General features: G+C 47.5%; 2 protein-coding genes across 4 annotated transcripts in view; one reads left to right on the forward strand and one right to left on the reverse strand.

The window, feature by feature from the left end:
* usp24 (ubiquitin specific peptidase 24) overlaps window positions 1-9,796 on the reverse strand; it is a 33,267-nt gene extending 23,471 nt beyond the window's left edge. For all 3 annotated transcript variants that reach the window (XM_068725528.1, XM_068725527.1, XM_068725525.1), the window contains exons 1-15: window positions 9,378-9,796; window positions 5,922-6,090; window positions 5,643-5,710; window positions 5,400-5,543; window positions 4,864-4,989; window positions 4,470-4,505; window positions 4,296-4,361; window positions 3,016-3,081; window positions 2,806-2,880; window positions 2,024-2,182; window positions 1,807-1,921; window positions 1,581-1,684; window positions 1,362-1,469; window positions 1,178-1,273; window positions 85-246 (exon numbers count right to left, since the gene is read on the reverse strand). In XM_068725528.1, coding sequence (XP_068581629.1) covers window positions 85-246; window positions 1,178-1,273; window positions 1,362-1,469; window positions 1,581-1,684; window positions 1,807-1,921; window positions 2,024-2,182; window positions 2,806-2,880; window positions 3,016-3,081; window positions 4,296-4,361; window positions 4,470-4,505; window positions 4,864-4,989; window positions 5,400-5,543; window positions 5,643-5,710; window positions 5,922-6,090; window positions 9,378-9,692 — 1,809 coding nt within the window. In that variant the 5' untranslated portion in view covers window positions 9,693-9,796. The remainder of the gene's footprint in view (window positions 1-84; window positions 247-1,177; window positions 1,274-1,361; window positions 1,470-1,580; window positions 1,685-1,806; window positions 1,922-2,023; window positions 2,183-2,805; window positions 2,881-3,015; window positions 3,082-4,295; window positions 4,362-4,469; window positions 4,506-4,863; window positions 4,990-5,399; window positions 5,544-5,642; window positions 5,711-5,921; window positions 6,091-9,377) is intronic.
* A 1,223-nt stretch (window positions 9,797-11,019) lies between these two features.
* Window positions 11,020-13,072, forward strand: bloc1s2 (biogenesis of lysosomal organelles complex-1, subunit 2). The gene is made up of 5 exons (XM_068725357.1): window positions 11,020-11,196; window positions 11,431-11,547; window positions 11,771-11,890; window positions 11,995-12,099; window positions 12,406-13,072. Exons 1-5 carry the CDS (start codon window positions 11,031-11,033, stop codon window positions 12,435-12,437), a joined length of 540 nt encoding a protein of 179 aa, XP_068581458.1. The 5' UTR covers window positions 11,020-11,030; the 3' UTR covers window positions 12,438-13,072.
* The last annotated feature ends 4,167 nt before the right edge of the window (window positions 13,073-17,239 follow it).

Below are 17,239 nucleotides of genomic sequence, written 5' to 3' on the forward strand. Positions count from 1 at the left end.
AATGACTCTGGAACACCATCAACCACCATAAACACTCCACCCCCACAAAGACAAGAAGAAGCAACTGTAGCACGTCTGTCTCACCTTCTTGATGTCCTCAATACATTTAATTATGTAACTGCGTTTCACGGTCTCCTTGACAGCGTAGGCGTCGCTCAGGATCCCCAGGTGCTCCTCCAGCGCCTGCTGAACCAGACTGGTGGGCAGGGTGGGGAGGTGAGCCAACTCCCACAGCACCTCCAGCACCTAAACAGACACGACACGCTTCAGACTTTAATAACAAAACCTTCTATTTACTTCTCAATGTCCTGAGCCTTGACAGAAGGACAGACAGACCCATGAGACAACGGGCCCCTCGTACAGACATGCATGAGGCCCCACCACCTCTTTTAGCCTCTTTTGGGGTTTGTTTTATGTCTCTTTGTCGTCGTTACACATCTATTTGTGGTTTTGTGTCTCTTTGCATTTGTTAGGTATCACTGTGTAGTGGTTTAGTGTCTCTTTGTGGTCGTTTTATGTCTCTTTGAAGTGGCTACGTATCTGTGTGGTTTTGTGTCTCTTTGCAGTCGTTATGCGTCTCTGTGGTTTTCTTGCGTCTCTTTGCGGTCGGTTTGTGTCTCTTTGCATTCGTTACATATCACTGTGTAGTGGTTTTGTGTCTCTTTGGAGTTGTTACGCAACTCTCTGTGGTGTTCTTGCGTCTCTTTGTGGTCGGTTTGTGTCTCTTTGTAGTTGTTACATATCACTGTATAGCGGTTTTGTGTCTCTTTGCAGTCGTTAGGCGTCTCTTTGCAATCGTTAGGCGTCTCTTAGTGGTTTTCTTAAGTCTCTTTGTGGTCGGTTTGTGTCTCTTTGTAGTTGTTAGGCGTCTCTTTGCAGTCGTTAGGCGACTCTGTGGTGTTCTTGCGTCTCTTTGTGGTCGGTTTGTGTCTCTTTGTAGCTGTTACACATCTATTTTTGGTTTTGTGTATCTTTGTGGTTGTTTTACCCCCCTTTTCATAGTTGTGTGTCTCTTTGTGGTTGTTTTACAGTCTTTCTGTGTCTGATTTTAGTCGTTTTATGTTTCTGGTTGATATACGCCTCTTTAAATGTTTTTTTTTGTGGGTTGGCTTTGGGGCCCCTGACACTTTGCCCACTTGGCTCGTGCCGTAATCCAGCCGTGGATCTGCCAACATACCTTTCCTGTTGTAGTTTCAGAGCGAGCCTCTCTGCCAATCCTCCCGATCAGACTGAGCAGCTTCTGCCTCACGCGGTCACTCTCCACCTCCCAGCTCTGAACAACATGCAACAACAACAAAAAGACTATTTACTCAATTCAAAGACGTACAAAACAGTCCCCATTGAGCCAACACGGCACTGACCTTCTGTATGAGGACGAAGAGGTGGGTGAGCTGATCAAAGCTGAACTTCACAGCAGCAGCAGCGATGATTGTATGAATGTTTTCTATCACGGTTGACGACTGGCCCGCCTGAAATGATCACAAAAGAACCAATAGATTCATGGAAAGCAGGAACGTGTGTCTTTTGACCATTTGTCAGAAGTGTTGTCGTGTTCCTTCGCTGGGTTCACCGGTGCTGACCTGTATCTTCCAGATCTTGGAGAGTTCGTCCAGCGACAGTTTACTTCCCAGCAACTCAATGATTCCCTTGATTCTCTCACAGTACTGAGCTTGATCAATGTTACCTGAGACACGAACATATTTAATGAGCACCGTCAAACAGGATCGCTTTCAGGATGTATTCATACAAAAGCACTTTGTGACAAACGTTTACATCACTTTGTGCGGACGTGATGGCTTGTCTTACCCTCCAGTGCTATTGATAGGACCGAGTTCTCCACCAGCCAGTCCAAAAGTTTATCTGTGTCGATGGCATTTTTCACCGTCTTTGACACAGTGCTCTCCTCTATCAACTTGGTCACCTGAGAGAAGAGACAGAAACTCATTAAAAACACACCAAAAAAAAAAAGAGGAAGAAGAAGAAGAAGAGAAGTCTCGTGTAGTTTAGATTTCAAAGCGCTGACCTCTTTGAGGGAGTTCATCTTGGTAGAGAAGTGGGGGGTTTTCAGCATGCGCAGCAGCGTGTCCAGCCTCAGGTCATCCACCACAGTGACCAGCTCCCTCTGGAACCTCATGCACAGCAGCTTGATGGCCGACAGAAGGTCCGGGATGCTCACCAGACGCTACGGTGGGCCGACGCATAGAGGAGAGACATCTTTAATTATTATCCGTTATTCAAATGTGGTCCCTCCTTACAGGCTCGGCAATAGCTACCACGTTTGCCACTTTATAATTACGTATTTTGGCCGCTATGTCCGCCATTTTGGTAGCTTAATCTTGGATGCCTGCTTTCCATCTGGCACCTTGTCGCTAGGTCGATGCCAAAAAGTGTCCCGAAAAGTACATACATTGTTTTATAGGGAAAGAAAAACAACTCATTGTGCTTTTAACACGCGTCGAATTCAACAAAGATTTGGACAAAAAAAGCCAAAATTCAAAGTGTTTTTTGCTTTGTTATTGTAAAAACACACAATTCAAATGATTAGGACATGAATTATAGTTTTTATATTTAAAGATATGCTTTCATTGCACATTTTTTGGGGAGCATTTGTATTTTTAACGATTGTATAAATAGTTAAAAATGAACTTTAATGTATTACAAGGTGTTTAGAGCTTCTGTCAGGAGGTTAAACAGGTCTTAACTATCTGTGTAACGCTGTGAAAACATCTCCTTTAAACAAGCGATAAAGCAGGTTTTCTCTCCATAAGTTCCAGTGAAGTGAGGATGAGGAGGATAAAATGCTACCTTGTCTTTAAGGTCCTTTTCCTCCAGGTTCTGCACGTACGTGATCATCTTATGGATGACTGGATCAAGCATGGGCTGCGAAAAACAATACAAAAACAGTCAGAAGATACAGCGAATAAACGCAGACAAAAACAGAACATACCAGACAGATAACAGGAGAAACAAAGATGTAACAGCACAATACCAATAGGTGTGTATGCAGTCGCTCACCTGGACGAGGCTGGAGTTTAGATATTCTGCACCGACTCCAAGAGGCTGAACCAGAGCCGACACGCACTGTGGAGGCAGAGCGGAAGAGACTCAGATACAAAACAGACAAACGAAACCAACTCATGAAACACCAGCAGAGTCTGACAGGTAGGGGCGGGGCAACACGGTGATTGACAGGTCTCTACCAGAGACTCCTCCTCAGTCTAGATGTGGTCGCTCTCCAAACTCAAAGCTTAAAAAAAAAAAAAAAAAAAACAGCGGTCCACAAACGCAACAGGTGATGACGTGACGACTAGGTCCTCGTCTTACACGCCCTCAGGTTCTCACCGGTGCATGTGAGCGAGTGAGTGAGCGTGAACAGATGTGCGAGGGTGAGCTTCCAATACCAGAGTCCAGCTGTTATTCGTCCTCCGAGTGCTAAATCACAGAAGCTTAATGAATGGCTCCCGTGTTCCTGCTTCTGGACATCTTCCATCTCTGCTTCTGGGCTCCTGTCTCCTCCACCTTCCTCTCTCTATTCACCCAGTGAACCACCCCCCCCCACACACACACATAAACACACTTGACTTCCTGCTTAAAGCAGACAAATGAATGAGTCAGCCCCAGTGGAGGAGGGAGCACTCATCCCATTATCTTTCCTCCTTTCACTTTCTCTCTCTCTCTCGTGCTTGTAGTATGTTAAGTATCCAACAGCTCACACACTCTTATTGACTCTTATCTGCGCACACACACACACACACACACACACACACACACACACACACACACACACACACACACACACACACACACACACACACACACACACACACACCTTACATGAATCTGACTCGTCTTTATTAGCCAAACCCACCCGACCTGTCTTGAAACACAAGGGTGTGTGTGTGTGTGTGTGTGTCACACACACTGAATCAATGGCTATGCGCTGCTGTGGTTCCGGCCAGGTTCCCAGAAGGAAGCATCAGTACAAGGATGCCTCAGAACACACAACACAACCGAGCAATTTAACCACCACACAGCGGGAGGATGAGAGAGTGTGTTTGTGTGTTGGTGGGGGTGAGGGGTGGGGGGTGGGGGGTGGGGGTGTACTCTGCAGCTGAGAGCCGTGGGGGTGAACAACGGTGACCTTTCGCCTGCATTAGTCTGTCTAAAAAAAGTCAGTCTGCAGCGCTTCTCTCCATCCAGCAGCAGCAGCGGAAGCGTCTCATTACTCTCACGTCACGTCGGACTATTTAAAAAAAGGAAGGCAACAAGATCAAAGGAAGGACGCCTTCTCTTACAGCAATCTCCAGTTCATCCATGTTGAGCTTCGCCTGGATGGCGGTGAATCCTCCCAACTCTCCAAACTTGACACACACACAGAAAAAAAAAAAGAGGAAAGAGGACACATGAGGCCAGACTAACACAGATATGGCATTAGTGTATAGGAGACAAACATCTGGCTCATTACTCACTCGATTCACCAAATCAACCAGCCAACCGTGAGGCTCCTGGGAGAGAGAAGTATGTTTATTAATGGACGTATTCAGCAGTGACACTGCAGATTATTGAGACACACACACACACACACACACACACACACACACACACACTCTCTCTCTCTCTCTCTCTCTGACAGCTGTTGTGTGTCAGTCACACATGTTCATCTGAACCCCAGAGGCTCAGTTTCACAACAGCGGGGATGAAGAATTTGTCGGCCCCTCCTAAGGGAGTGTGTGTGTGTTCATACTTTATACACACACACACACACACACACACACACACACACACACACACACACACACACACACACACACACACACACACACACACACACACACACACACACACACACACGTCGCCCCTTACCTTCTGATAGGCGTTGCTCGGAGAGACGGCGAACATGTTGGCCTCTTCTCCAAAAACCTCCGCCCAGTTCCTCTGACAGGCCTTCATCCGGTTCTTGAAGTGGTACTCGTTATCCGGGTTGAAGGCCTGGACACAAAGACAACGACGACAAACAGAACACAGTCACACCGGCTCTCAACTTGGTCATTAACTACCCTCCCTTCCATGACTCTGTCCCGTGGTCTCTCCAGCTCTACATCTGAAGAAGAAGAAGAAGAAGAAGAAGAAGAAGGCTCGTTAACACAAAGATGTTAACGAGCCTTCTTCTTCTTCTTCTTCACCCTCAGATGTTTGTCTTCTTCTGCTTTTAGCTGCAGCCGCACGATAGAGAAGTCAACACGCTCTACTCGCTCGCCATGCATTCTGGGTAAAACGATCGGCTCTATTCCCACGCGAGGACTTCAGCGGACATCACGACGATAAAAAGGAGTTTCAAGAAAGAGTACACAAAGACAGAAGAAAGGTAATAAAAAAGACAAAGTATTTTGAGAACACACCATAGTCAGGACTCCCATCAGGTTGACGGGGACGGGGTCCTGCTTCACCCTCTCCGCAACCAGCTCCACCAGCAACATCAGCATGTTGTAGATTCCCTCGTGGATCTCGGTGCCCCACTTGTGAACGGCACTGCTGGTCAGCAACTGGTGACGGCGGACAAGACGGAGGACGGTCAGGAAAAGGCGTACACGTCGACGAATGGAGAACTAAAAAGACACACACTTCAGGTCGCTGCTGCTCACCTTCTTAAAGGCCTCCGGCATGCACCGGTCTATGAAGCGCTTACAGTTTTCGTCGGCGTCAGCAAGACCTGCCGGAGAGGGAGCGGTTAGGATTCACACATTTATCTCACACTCAAAACACGGGGACAGAGAATAAATATCTGTGACTGAAGGGAGGTACAGCTCGAGAGTCCAAAATAACAACATGTGATAACATGCCACCCACACACACACCAAAACGCAGATGGCGAGCAGTTTTGGTTCAACGCAGAACCGTCACAAACACTTTTTTTTTCTTACCGTGCCGGGCGAGGCAGGTGGAGGCGATAAGACACTTGCCCAGGGACTCCTCCCTCTTGTACGGGATGGACCAGTGGTCGGTGAACACCCGGCTCTCCAGCTCGTACAGGTTGGTGGTGGGAAACTCCATGCTGCCCCCCGAGCAGTTCCCGTTCTCATCGTTGCTCCGCTGTAAAAAAAAACAAAAAAAAACGCACGACACAATTACAACCCTTTTTTTAAAATCACAGTGCCGTCGTCCGTTGTCTCAGCAGGCTGCAGCCGTCCTCTGTGTTCTGAGGTTAATGCAAACGGCCCCCGGCGAGGACAAAGTCAGAGAGGACGACGCTCCATTCTTCTGCTCCCTCTGGGAGGAGGAAGCGTGTCCTCTCTCCTCAACGGTCTGCCCTTCATCTCTAATTCTCGCTCCTATTCAAGCGTCGTTCCACTGAAGTCACAGAGGGTTGTGATGTGTAAGACATGGTGTGTGTGTGTGTGTGTGTGTGTGTGTGTGTGTGTGTGTGTGTGTGTGTGTGTATTGAACCCCCCCAACCACGTGCCACGATGCTGTCTTCTTAGCAACATGATGCTACCTTAGATTTATCCTGTCACCGGTATCGGAAATGTCTCCGGTACAGATCCTAAAACACTGGATCGGGTATCGGCGAGTACGTGAGCGTGAGCACCGATCCGATATCACGTTATTGTATCACTACGGGTCACTCGCTACCCGATCTGTGCGGCCTGCTCAATAAGCAGCGCCGCTCTGTACAAAATGATTGTATTATCTTGTGATCGATGAAGGGAGAAGCTAGCGGGTCGAGCCGCCTCACGTCTTCGCAAATCCACACTGGAGCCGGAAAAAACGGCAAATATTTTACAGCGGAGAATCTGTTAAACTAGATGATAAAAGAAGGTTGTATTGCAATGATTCCCTGTATGCGTTTTATTAAAAGGGTTTAACTTGAGCCAGGTCGTACGACAACGACAGTGATCGTATCACAGCCACGTAGGGTTAGAAGTATATAGCCGTTAAAAATAACAGTAATATATATATTTTCAGATCAGGACTCGGCCGAGACGCTGAAACGTCTGCGATGCCGCCACGCCATGACGTATGTTCTGCGGTCTCAAACCAACGGGTCGCGACGGTCGTCCGTGGTTCACAAAGCCGAGCTCGGACTCAGAACACCACCAGAACACAGCGCGGCCGGAGGCAGTTGAATTATTTACATTGTGACGGTTACATATTCATGGCGTCATTTGAATATTCATGAGTCGAATTGCAGAGCTCCCTCCTCTGAAAACAGCGGCGTGGAACACGTCAGCCTGAGTACGAACACTAACACACGTCCTGTTGATCAACCGATGGTTCATGTTCGCTCTTTATCTGAGCGAAGTCTTTAAGCAGAGCGATCTCCAGAGGCCTGAGCGGCTGCTTAGTGTTAAAAGGCATCTTAAACTAGGACTGAGCTCTGGGTTCAGCTCCACTGTAAACCCTCTACAGCCTGTGGGCAGATATGAACACAGCACAGTTGTGAATACATCTCCACATGTTAGCACACACACAATGGTCAAGATGTTCAGTGCATGTTTCACTGAGCGCTAAAGAGGAGAAGCGGAGAAAGAGGGGAAGGGAGGAGAGAAGCATCATATTTCATCCCTTTCCTTTTCTGGGTAAATTAGAAATGACAGATAGATGGATGAGAGGAAGGAGAGGAAGGAGGGAGGGCGGGAGACTAACCTAGCGCCGGCTCAAAGTAACAGAGGGAAGACATTTCATCCCTGATAAGTTAGTATTAATAATGGTTGAATGACAGCATAGAGAAGAAGAAGAAACCTCCTATCTTTGCACACAGTATTCAGGACCTCTTGTAAATAACAAGCCGGAGAACAAACACGCAAGTAAGTTGCAAAGTCCTTATTGTTTGAAGACCTGCAGGCTCAGGTCTCCACAGGCTCACACTACATGTGTGGAGGCTGTGCAGGGCGATGAGGCAACTCAGCGCCACTCTGTTACTATGCACCCTGCAGCCCTCCTGGGACCACCAACCCCTGCAAAATAAATAAATAACTGCAATGTGTTTGTGTGTTAGGGAGACTGCGGGCTATATTTAGGAGCATAACATGGGGCCACAGGCCTGTGACGGTGCCTCTTCAGCACCAACACAGCAAACAGAGGACGTGAGGAAGAGGAGGGGAGTAAAGCAGTTTGATATGCTTGTGGCTGATTTCCTGCTCTGCATGTTTCAGGACTTATGGCGACATGTAGGAGAGACGCGCGTCAACTTCTCCATCTCACCACAACTATGAATAAAGGTTCCAGTAATATATATATATATACACACACACACACACACACACACACACACACACACACACACACACACACACACACACAGGAGTGCATAACGCAACAACAACAGCGGCTCAAACAAGACGGAGAAAATAGGTTTTTGGCAGCTCTTGCTCAGATTTAATGACCTCAGAGAGTGAGTCACTTTGGGACAGCATCATTATTGGTATATTTACAACAACAATAAATAGGCTCATTATCTACAGCAAGTGCTGTGTTCTGCATACTGTAAACGCCAACTGTTGTCACAGTGTGACAGCGGCGAGACGAAGATGGCCAAACGCTACGGTGGATAGTTTGTACCTATTTCACCACAGCAGCTGGAACAGCCAATCAAAAAGGGAGACAACACGTGGTTAGAAAGTCTGAATCTTACAGTTGTGATTTATTTTTATTTTTATTTTTTTTTTTTAAAGGAGGTGCTGCTCTCCTTTGACAGCAGCTGCCGGAGTTTAGGAGGAGATCTGAAGGGAGCAACAGGCTTTGAGAGGTGAAGTTGCTTAAGGACCCTCGAGTCACATCTTGTGTGGACAGGTATTCATGAGTTACAACACAACTGATGCAACCTGCAGGTGGATCTCTGACAGAACCAACGACCGGCCTCAAAGCATCAAGTGCAACGCTCCTCTCACTCACACTCACTCTCACTCTCTCTCTCTCTCTCTCACACACACACACACACACACACACACACACACACACACACACACACAACTACCAGAGAGAATCTGTGATTTAAATCCTCCAGAGCGACGCCTCTGTGCCGCTACACCTGGTCCAGCTACTGGCGCGTTCAACAACTCTCAACTAATGTTAGCTTAGCTTAGCTTAGCTAGCCGGCTGGCTGGCTGGCTGGCTACTGCAGCTAGCTGGGTTTAGCTTGTAAGTTTAGAATAGCGATAAGGGTTAAGATGCATGTGTTTGAGTAGCTGTAGGCGTCTTGTTAGCAGGCAGGTGACTGTGTCTTGTCTCGTGGGACTGGAGAGTATTTTGCGCCACCTGCTCTCTGACAGCTCACGTTGGGCTCGGTGCGTGTAGCATCGAAGCTAGCTAGCTTTAGCTAGTTTAAATGGGCGAGCCCCACTGTTCTTGGTTGGAGACGCTGGTCGCTGCTCTCTTACCTCGCTATCCACTACATCGTGGTACGCGGGCGGCGGATCAAACCCTCCCGTCCCGGTCCCGGTCCGCCCGCCGCTGCTGCTGCCGCTGCTGTTCTCCACGTCTCCTCCGGTCGAGCCGCCCACGCCGCCGCCGGGTGCAGGCCCGCTCTCCATCGGCTCGTATCCATACCCGAGTCCGGGGCTTTCGTTCGTCAGCAGCGCCACGGCCTCGTTGATGTCGTTCTTCGCCAGCCGAAGCGCCTTCCGTATCACGTCGGGGTCCGGGAAACCCATGCAGAGGAGCGTCGTAATGTGCTGCTCCTCTTCGGTCTCCATGTTTTTTGGGTGGTGGGGGGGTGGGGATAGGTGGTGCGGTGTCTCTACAGACTAATAGTAACGGGGTGGTCGGCACAGCCCTGTAGCTGTGCACGCCGCCATGTTTACAGTCCACTGCTGCTAGCCTGTCACGAGCCTAGCTTCTTCCGACACAGGTGTTATGCCGAGTTCTGCCTGCCAAGAACCGCATGCTTCTCGCGGGAGCGCGCACAGCGAAAAAGTCCGAGACGTTGTAGTGATTTCTAAGATAAGATAATCCTTTATTAGACCAACACAAGTATTATAAATAAGTAAATAAGTAATAAAACAGTAAAGAATATTAATTAAGTAAAAAAGTAACAAATCCACAGTAACTAAAATATAACATAACATAATATATACAGGTAGAATCATTTTTTATTGCAGTGTATTTATATTGCACCGATTTTTAAGGTGTATATTGTTACCGTGTTGTGTATCAACACAGACAATAAAGTAGCTGAATACATATACTTCACTCAGAAATATACATGTTATTGAGGTTTATTGGACAAAAGCCAATCAATTCCTCGAATAAGTCCTCTGTGCTTATTATTTCTGCAATTATTGGTGCTATTCCTACTCTCATTATGAATGTAATTTCTGTCACATGGACAGACTATGATGTAATTCAATTATGTTGTTCACATGACATCTATTCTGTCCATGCAGGGAGAGGGATCCCTCCTCTCTTGCACCCCCCCCCCCCCCCCAGGTCTCTTCCTTTCTTTTTCCCCATTCAAAGTTATTTTGGGGGGAAGTTCAAGGGTCCAAGGACAGAAGATGTCATGTTGTACAGATTGTTAAAGTCAAATTTGAGATATTGGGTCATACAAATACGATTAAAATTGAATTGTGTTTTTTTTAGACTGAGTTATCATCTTTAAATTGTAAATATAACTGGCTGAATTAAAGCAATGACGTAATGGGAGCAGTTAATGTTAAAGCAGAAAACTAAATAAAATCAGTGCAGTTCAAACACCTATTTTTTTTAAATGTATACTTTTTGAAAAACAATTTATTAATTCTTGAAATTGGTTATTTTTATTTTTTTTAATTTATGTGAAAAGTCTAATTGTTCTGTTGACACACTGCAGCCTCCGTACATGTTTTTATTACTTTTTGTTTTTACTAAATAATTAAATACATTGTTAACAGTAATTTGTCAAAGTGGTAATAAACAGCATGCCTCACATTCCAACCTCATCAGGGCGTGGCAAAGCGCGCGACTAGCGGGCGGTGCGCGGGCGGACGTCACGTGACCACTCATGTGACAAGCGAAAGTAAAAAAAAAAAAAAAAAAGTCAAAACAGGAACAAAATGGCTGCGACGGGCGACGACGCCGCAGCAATGGACAGCATCTCCAGGGCACCAGCGGCCCATTTGGCGGCTCTGAACGCAGCCGCGAGCCTCAGCAGCCCGGCGGAAGCCCCGGAGGATGTGGCGGAAAGCCCGGCGGTCGTTCCCAAGAAGCCCAGCACGAACAGTGGGTGATTGTCTCCTCGCAGCTTCCGTAGCTTGCTAACGCTAACGTAGCAGCAGCACACAGTAACCTCATTCTTTTATTTTCTTTTGCTTTTACGTGTGTTTTACATTGTAAACCATTATCGTCAGTCTGTTTTCGCTTGAATTGTTTATCTTGGCTTTATTATTATTATTATTTATTATTAATATTATTATTATTATTCTGTGTATTTATCCTGCTAATGCTCGCGTGCAGGTGATGGTGGTGTGGAGACAGCAGAGGAGGCTGTGGAGCCTGCAGAGCCCGATATCAACGAGTTGTGCACCGATATGTTTGAAAAGATGTCCGTCTTCCTGCAAGGAGAACTAACAGGTCTGTTAACACATCGCGCACCTCCTCTATTCCTGCACAGAGGAGTGAACCACATGTTGAGCCAGAGTGGTGATTTGAAGATGCACTCTTTAACCCTAACCCTTTCATAATCACCTCCTCTTGTCTCTCTCTCTCTCTCTCTCTCTCTCTCTCTCTCTCTCTCTCTCTCTCTCTCTCTCTCTCTCTCTCTCTCTCTCTCATGCACACGTCCTCACCTGTTCAGGGACTTGTGAGGACTACCGTCTGCTGGAGAACATGAACAAGCTCACCAGTCTGAAGTACATGGAGATGAAGGACATCAGCATCAACATCAGCCGTAACCTGCAGGATCTCAACAACAAATGTGAGCGAGACGCATTGTCCCTCATGATGTTCTTGTTTACTTCCTGTTCTTACGTTTATATATCTACTGCTGCAGCGTTAACGTCGTGTCTGTTGTTGCTCTAGATGCCAGCTTACAGCCCTACCTGGACCAGATCAATCAGATTGAGGAGCAGGTGTCGTCACTTGAACAGGCGGCTTACAAACTGGACGCTTACTCCAAGAAACTGGGTGAGACGTTTAATGTGTGCATGTATAATATTTCAATTTGTTTTAATAGAATCATTGGACTAAACATAAAGCACAGCATGGAATATCAGGTCTATACACACACACACACACACACACACACACACACACACACACACACACAAAAGCACTGACCAATGATACCACAGCACCTCTATCACATTATAAAGTCCACCAGCAGGTGGTGCTGTGACACCACAGACAATACATCAGTCTTTCTACATTATGGCTCACAAAGACTGCGTTGACTTGACTGATCACATCCCTGTCTCTTTCTCATCTTTACAGAGGCCCGATTCAAAAAACTGGAGAAGCGATGAGTGTGTGTGTGTGTGTGTGTGTGTGTGTGTGTGTGTGTGTGTGTGTGTGTGTGTGTGTGTGTGTGTGTGTGGGGGGGGGGGGGGGGGGGGGAAGAAGAGGCCGACTTGAGTCACGGCGCCTTCTTTAACCCTGCCTCGCCTTCTCCTCGACCTGCGGGGAGGATGTGAACCGAGACTGAAACAACAAACGGTTAGCGCCACTTTGACACCGAGGAGAAGGAGGAAGGAGGAGGAAGTGGCCGGAGGCGCGTGGAGCAGTGGAGCAGCGCTGGGCTCAGGTTTAACTCCAGCAGCAGTGATTCTGGCAGCAGTCGTGCGCCGAGACAGACGTGTGGAGACAACAACGCTTTGGTCCTGTGTAGATCTTTGATGAAGCATGCTCTGATATTTTTAATAAATATCCAGCCTTCTAATTCTGATCATTTTAGGCGACCGACCTCTTGACGGAGATATTTGATGATGATGTTCATGTTCCACGTTTACTTGTCCTGCTGTGTGGAGAGCGTTTCTCTCTGTAAAGTGAGTTTAAAGTTTGCAGTTTTAAATGAAAGATATTTGATATGGATGAATTATTGTATCCCTGGAGATTTTGACACTTAAAACTGGAGTTTTTAATAAACACATTGTGCATATCATTGCATGACTGTTTCCTTTAAGTCACTACGAGGAACTTTAACTTCTGCTGGTTCTGTTGGTCCCTGTGGACTAAAGCTGTAGTGTCTCTGAGCACCAGAGTCCCTTTAGAAAACCTCTCATTCTACTGCAGCAGGGTCTGACAGTCTGCTCCTCTCAGTCCTGGTTCTGGTTCTCCCGTTGCTTCCCTTCCCTCCAGCGGGTCCAGCAATACGTCCTGGGTCTCCAGCAGAGAGAAGCTCTGCTCCTGGAGGAGGAGGAGGAGGAGGAGGAGGAGGAGGAGGAGGAGGAGGAGACGCTGCTGCCGGGAGCTGAGCTCTCCTCCCTCCGGAGCTCCGACTGCAGGTCCAAGGCTGCAGGTGAAGCCGGATCTGGTTCTGTCCACGGTGGACCAGGTCTCTGCTGGAGTCTGAACTGAAGGAGTTTCTGGTGAACCTGCATGAGTTCATCTGGTTTCACCAGAATCCGACAGACGAGCATTAAGAATAACTCTGTAGAAACAGAGCATCTTCTCTCTGATGGTCTCTGTACCGATGGAGGTCTGATGGAGACATAAGTGTTATATTTCATAAGCAGTTAGAAAGTTCCTCACTGTAACTTTTTCAATGAACCTCGTGCCGTCAGCAGATGGCAGACCTGCACCACTGATGAGGACTAACACTGAAGCTCAGTGAGGGCATCAAATATATTCTGTAGCTTTGGGGGAGAAAGCTGCCCTGCTGGAGGAGGTGTGACTTCCAGAATAAACCCTCTGAGAGGACTGAGTCCAGCGGATGACCTACACTTGACAATTCAAAGGAGCGGGTGACTAAAGATGTGTGCGGCGCTCCTCTCTGTTATCTGCCCCACAGCAGAACCCAGAGCAACGGATTATCTAAACTGACAGGACCTCCCTCCTGAGAGAGAGAGAGAGAGTGTGTGTGTGTGTGTGTGTGTGTGTGTGTGTGTGTGTGTGTGTGTGTGTGTGTGTGTGTGTGTGTGTGTGTATGTTTGTGCAAGACCTAATCTAAACCAGGTCTCTGTCATTAGTCCAGCTGAGGCCCCAGCTCAGAGGGAGCTCATTATTCATACTGTAACATTATTTACTGTTGTGCTGTGATCCCCCCCCCCCCCCCCAGCGGCTCTCAGACCGGCTCTATTAAATGATTTTCAGGGTTTGTTTTCTGAAGGCCAGGAGGCAGTGGAGCCTGGAAGAGAACGGCAACATGGTAATCATAGGTAAACCTGCTTTTCTTTTTTTTATTGAAATTGAGAAGTACAGCGAAACTAGAGCATACTGGAGCAATGCAGCTCGGGTGTGGAAACGTGTTATATTCTGGATGAAATGTGTGTTTTTAATGGTTTTCAGACGGCGTGCGTGTGAAGTCCTGATGGACGGCTGAGTGCAGCGGACAGATTTAAAGAGGGCATGTGGAACTTTTTTCCGTGGTATCTGGAGTGCCTATCGACTCACAAACCGTGAAATAAGAGTTCGTGTTTTTTTGCGGGCTTTCTAGATCTTGAACGTAATTCAATGAGCCATTCAGATTGTGCCCCCCCCCCCCTCTTTCTTGTGGCCCCATGCAGACTCATCGAGGGCCTCGGGTTAGTTTCAACACTTGTCAGGGACGCACGTTAAAGGTGGTATAGAAGAGGGTTTTGGATGCTCTAAACATGTCAAAGCCAAAGGAATATTTTTTTCTCGTAAGCCAACCGGAGCAGACCGGGACTCTTAAAGAGACAGGCGCCAAAAACGGAGCGTTTCAGACAGACGGTATGAGGTAAATAACCTGTTTTTATGAACATTGAAGCATGTAAACGTGTTCTAGTAGAAACACAAATATGAACCTGACAACAAACACGATGTGTCCCCTTTAAAGTCAGGCCGACACTTCGGGTGTAGCTCAAACTCGATTAGTTGAACGGCGACGCCAAGAAGAAATGTCGTTATCGGGTCGTCACCACATCCCACCATCTACTCTCAGAAGAAAGTAGCCGTTATAAGGGTGTCGCCCGTACAGAGAGGAAGCAGAGAAACAAAAGAAACGTACGTCAAAAATGACGTCGATGTAGTCGTGAGGTAATCCAAGCAGGATCGGATCGTCGCCGTGTTTCTATATCTCTCTTTTCCATGTACAGTATTTCCAGTTCAGACCTAATAAGGAAAGTGTTTCCACATGCTGCTGTGTATGTATGTTGAGATGTAACACAGAAGCACCAACAGATGGGTGATCACTTCCCTGTAGTGATAACTGGAAACGTTCTGCTAGAGAGAGTGAAGACGAGAAGATCGATACCATGGAACGAGGCTCCGGCTAGCAGCTTAGCTTAGCTTAGCTTAGCTTAGCATGAAGCCTGGGAGACAATTCAATCGGATCATTTTCCGTCTTCCAAGGGGATCTTATTGTGATGAAATCATACATCGATATATCATATTACGTCGTCTGAATTGATACCAACAAGCACATATAACTCAATGATAACGTTAAAGGTGCAGGGACCCCCCCCCCCCCCACACATTTAAAGTCTTTGTGCTAAGCTAAGCTAACCGGCAGCTGGCTGTCTTTTTAGGAAACTTGGGGCAAGCTAGCAACAAAAAAAAAAAATGTCCCAAAAACCTGTTCAGTCCAACTTCCCGTGAAGTGTCCCGTCGTGTAGCGGTGTTCCTTCTTGTTTATGGGATGGTGAGGTGGAGGAGGGCTCTTCACAGACCACCTGGTTTATACCACTCAGGTCTTTAACCCAACGAGATCGTCGCGTTTTGACCCCGTATGACGTAACAGTGAAGATCCTTCAGCTGCGCTCGGCGACCAACAAGCTGTCACAAGAAGAAGAAGACGTAACGCTCTCCACGTGTTCCTCGGGACAGTTCCTCCGTTTCTGATCCTTATCCTGGACGTGAATGCCGAGTCCCAGTGGTGAAGCACCACAACCAGCGGTGCAGACAATGACTCCCCTGCTCTAAAAATGATCCGGTAAACCTCATCCACTTCCCTGCTCCGGCTACGCAGAGACAATGCATGCGTGTGTCTCAACACAGGTTATATATCGGTTACATGGGAATGCTTCTGATTGAGTTAGATGCACTGTGGCTTCAATTTATAGTAACGTAATCAACTTAAAATACAGATTACGCAAAATGAACCATACATAGGCCTATAACGCGAGACAATAAATCGTTCCAATCCAGATCTGTAGAGGCGATACCGGCCTTCTAAAGATGTGATTCGGTCCGACGGACCTCAGGAGACGTTGCCAGAAATCAAATAGAATCAAACACATGTCCGTCATCAGGCGTCCTTTTCCCCCCTCCGTACGCCTGGAAGCAGAGAACCGGGCCCATGTTAACAATAACAGGGCAGCGTGCCACGCCGCACTGTTGTGTAACTGACAAAGCAGAGCACGAAGTTTTGGGCAGATTTCATGTGTTCATGAACGAGAGCGGACAAGGACACTCAAAAAGACATTTTCAAACCACTTTTGTTCACTTAATTGGGCAATGTTGAACCAATGTAGTATTGTGAAACATCTCTTTTGGTCTTTCACACACACACACACACACACACTCACAGATAGACGTGATGGGATACACAGCCCTCCATAGCTGCCCGTTTTAATACCCTCCTATGCGCCTGTAAAGCAGGGACACTTAAGAGACAGCCACACGGCCCGGGAGACACGGCGAAGACCTGTCGTGTTTACGTCCATTTTCAAAGCGGCCAATAGCTCTGGGAGGTATTTCGGTGCAAATACGAGCTACATGTGAGATCTGAGGGGGGACCGAGTCCAACTTCAAATACCTTCTACGAGCGGCGCAGGAAAGAAAGCCACGCGAGGTCAACGTTTGGCTCCGCCGCTCATTCCGCCGCTCACACCTTCACCGTCATGACCGTCACTCCGTTCCTACGCATCTAGAATGAGACCAGATGGGCTCGAGGCACAGATAGGTGCAGCCTGCGGCGCTACATTTTGGACAGGAGACGGAGTCCAGCCGTTCCCAGCGGGGCAGCGGAGTCCTGGTGTCGAGACTCTCAGATCCCGAGACTCTCAGATCCCGAGGCTGGAACGTGGACCGAGGGTCCTTCTCACCGCAGGAAGTCGTAGCCGGCGACACCCGAGAGCTGTCCCGCGTCGACTCTGTTAAAGTGCGATATTGGTTTAGTCCCGGCGTGTCTCCCCGGTGTTGTTTG

Source organism: Cebidichthys violaceus, unplaced genomic scaffold (assembly GCF_023349555.1).
Source record: "Cebidichthys violaceus isolate CVI_PGR_0920_01 unplaced genomic scaffold, fCebVio1.0.p SCAF_35, whole genome shotgun sequence".
NCBI classification, from domain to species: Eukaryota; Metazoa; Chordata; class Actinopteri; order Perciformes; family Stichaeidae; genus Cebidichthys; species Cebidichthys violaceus.